Genomic DNA, 2,172 nt, shown 5'->3' with positions numbered 1-2,172 from the left:
CGGATGTGAAAAATTGAGTGATAAGTGATGAGTGATGAGTTATGAGTGATGGAAATTGAGTGACGAAAATTGAGTGATCAAATTTTGTTGGCCAAACAGGCTCTAAGATACATTACACACTAGCTTTCATTACTCATGAAGAAAAAAGTTGCAGATTTTCAGGTACTAAGATCTCCAAACTAAATCCAAGTTTGGGGAAAAGACTAATCAAATGCAAAACACACGATTCACACCAAAAAAAAAAAAAAAAACCAAACAAGCACAAATCCTCAGCATCGCATCACCTGTCAAACAGTTAGTTCCTTGCCTTTTGACAGTATCCCTAAGGCTTGTGGGATAATTGAAATTGGGATTAATTAATTTCAATTAAACAGGAATTTAATGCATTTTCTACCTATTTTTTTAATTTATTTTTATTTTTTTGAAGTGGGTTTTGCGCTGGAGATTTTCGTACCACTCCCTGTAATTAAATTACTACACTACCCTCAACTTATTAGAAGCCTTATGCCCTAAAACTCTCATTAAACTGGATAATTTATGCATTTTTACTTTTCAAATTTTCACATCAAAATAGATATAATATAAAGGTGATCTTTATTTTACTCATTATTAAACTCGTAACTTGAAATTATAATTTTTGTGAATTAAAAAAAAAGTTATAATTTTTGTCAGTACAAAAAAGTGTGTACTTTATGTGCAATATTGTGTGTGATAATGCGTGTACACTAAATATTATCTATTTTAAAATTACATAGCAAAAGAGCAAGACAAAAAAAATTACTTGAGCAAGATCTATTACAACATAAAACAAGAGATTACATAGCAAAAGAGCAAGACAAAAAAAAAATTACTTGAGCAAGATCTATTACAACATAAAACAAGAGATTAATTAACTCTTAATAAAAACAAAACATCTCTGAATTATTGGTATTTCTTATACATAATAACAAAAGGAAAACACCATAATTAATTAATTAATACCTATTTTTTATTAAGATTTCCAGCACGTCTCCTTAACTCCACAACATCCTCATCCATTGTCTTTCTTCCCCCGCCACCACCTTCATCATCATCATCCTCCTTCCCAACCACAGTCTCCTTGATCTTCTGCGCAGTCTCTCTCGCCGCGTCCCAAGCTCCCTTCACCGTCTGCTTCGCTTTCTCCCCAATATTCTGCATTGTCTCCGTCGCCTTATACGTCCCCTCTTTAGCTTTATCAGCCACTGACCCCGCTACATCCTCTCTCTTCTCCTTTGTTTCTTGGGCGTTGTCTTTCACTCTCTCTTTTGCACTCTCTGCAGCTTTGTATGTTCCTTCCTTGGTCTTCTCCATTGCTTTCTCTTTCATTTCCTGTGCACGCTCTTTGGTCCTCTCCACGGCCTCTTTTGCTTCATAGGTGACATCTTCGTCCCCTGGTTCGGTCACCGGCACCTCTCTCGATCCTTCACAGTTATTTCGGTCCTGAAATTCCAAAAAAGACAAAGCAATGAATTCATCAGAAAAGTTTTCTTTCTTTATGTTAGGCTAAAAAAATTACTGTCAAAAGTGTGCGTTAGTTTTATACCTCGGAATAGCTTGAGGCGTAGGAGAAGCAGACCCTTGAGACCTTGCGGGAAGATCTTGGAGAGGGTGAAGGGAAGCTAGGGAAAGCCATTGAGAGGTTGAAGATAGCGTTTTTTGTCAAGGAAATAGCTGCCATGGTTAGTGGCTACCTTCTCTGTGCGTGTGTGTATCAAATGTGTGTTTGTGTGTGTTGTGTTCTTCTTCTCTGTTTGAGTTTCACCGCTTTCAGGAACTGCATGTTTATAAGGTTTCATGGAGATGGTGGCTGTCTATGAAGTTGACACGTAAGGTTGATTGATGCCACGACTCAAATCTTGTTGTTGACAAGCCCAAGTTCTGACACTTACAATCTAATGGTTTGGTAAGTGGTAATGCTGTAAGTAAGAGAGCTTTTATTTAATGACAAAACAATATATTTATGTGTATTCCATTTTTTGCCTGTCAATCGGAAAAGTTTGTCATTTTGCCTGTCAATCGGAAAAGTTTGTCATTTACACTATTGTGTTTGGTTCAACAAAAATTGATTTTCAGAAAATACTTTTCTCATTTGGAGTGTTTGCAGTGACTAAAAATGTTGGTTTACCAAAAATTGTTTTCTAGTTGATCATA

The 2,172-nt window shown here is 36.1% G+C and overlaps 1 protein-coding gene across 1 annotated transcript; it reads right to left on the bottom strand.

Annotated features, from left to right (window-relative positions):
* Nucleotides 1-981: 981 nt before the first annotated feature.
* LOC115988330 (late embryogenesis abundant protein At3g53040) lies at nt 982-1,756 on the bottom strand. Its single transcript, XM_031111861.1, has 2 exons — nt 1,565-1,756; nt 982-1,461 (listed from the first exon to the last, which is right to left on the bottom strand). The coding sequence occupies exons 1-2, from the start codon at nt 1,697-1,699 to the stop codon at nt 982-984; spliced, it is 615 nt and encodes a 204-aa protein (XP_030967721.1). The 5' UTR covers nt 1,700-1,756.
* Nucleotides 1,757-2,172: the final 416 nt, after the last annotated feature.

Source organism: Quercus lobata, chromosome 5 (genome assembly GCF_001633185.2).
Source record: "Quercus lobata isolate SW786 chromosome 5, ValleyOak3.0 Primary Assembly, whole genome shotgun sequence".
NCBI lineage: Eukaryota > Viridiplantae > Streptophyta > Magnoliopsida > Fagales > Fagaceae > Quercus > Quercus lobata.
Note: the sequence above shows the minus strand (reverse complement) of the source record. Positions and strands in the feature narration are given on the sequence as shown.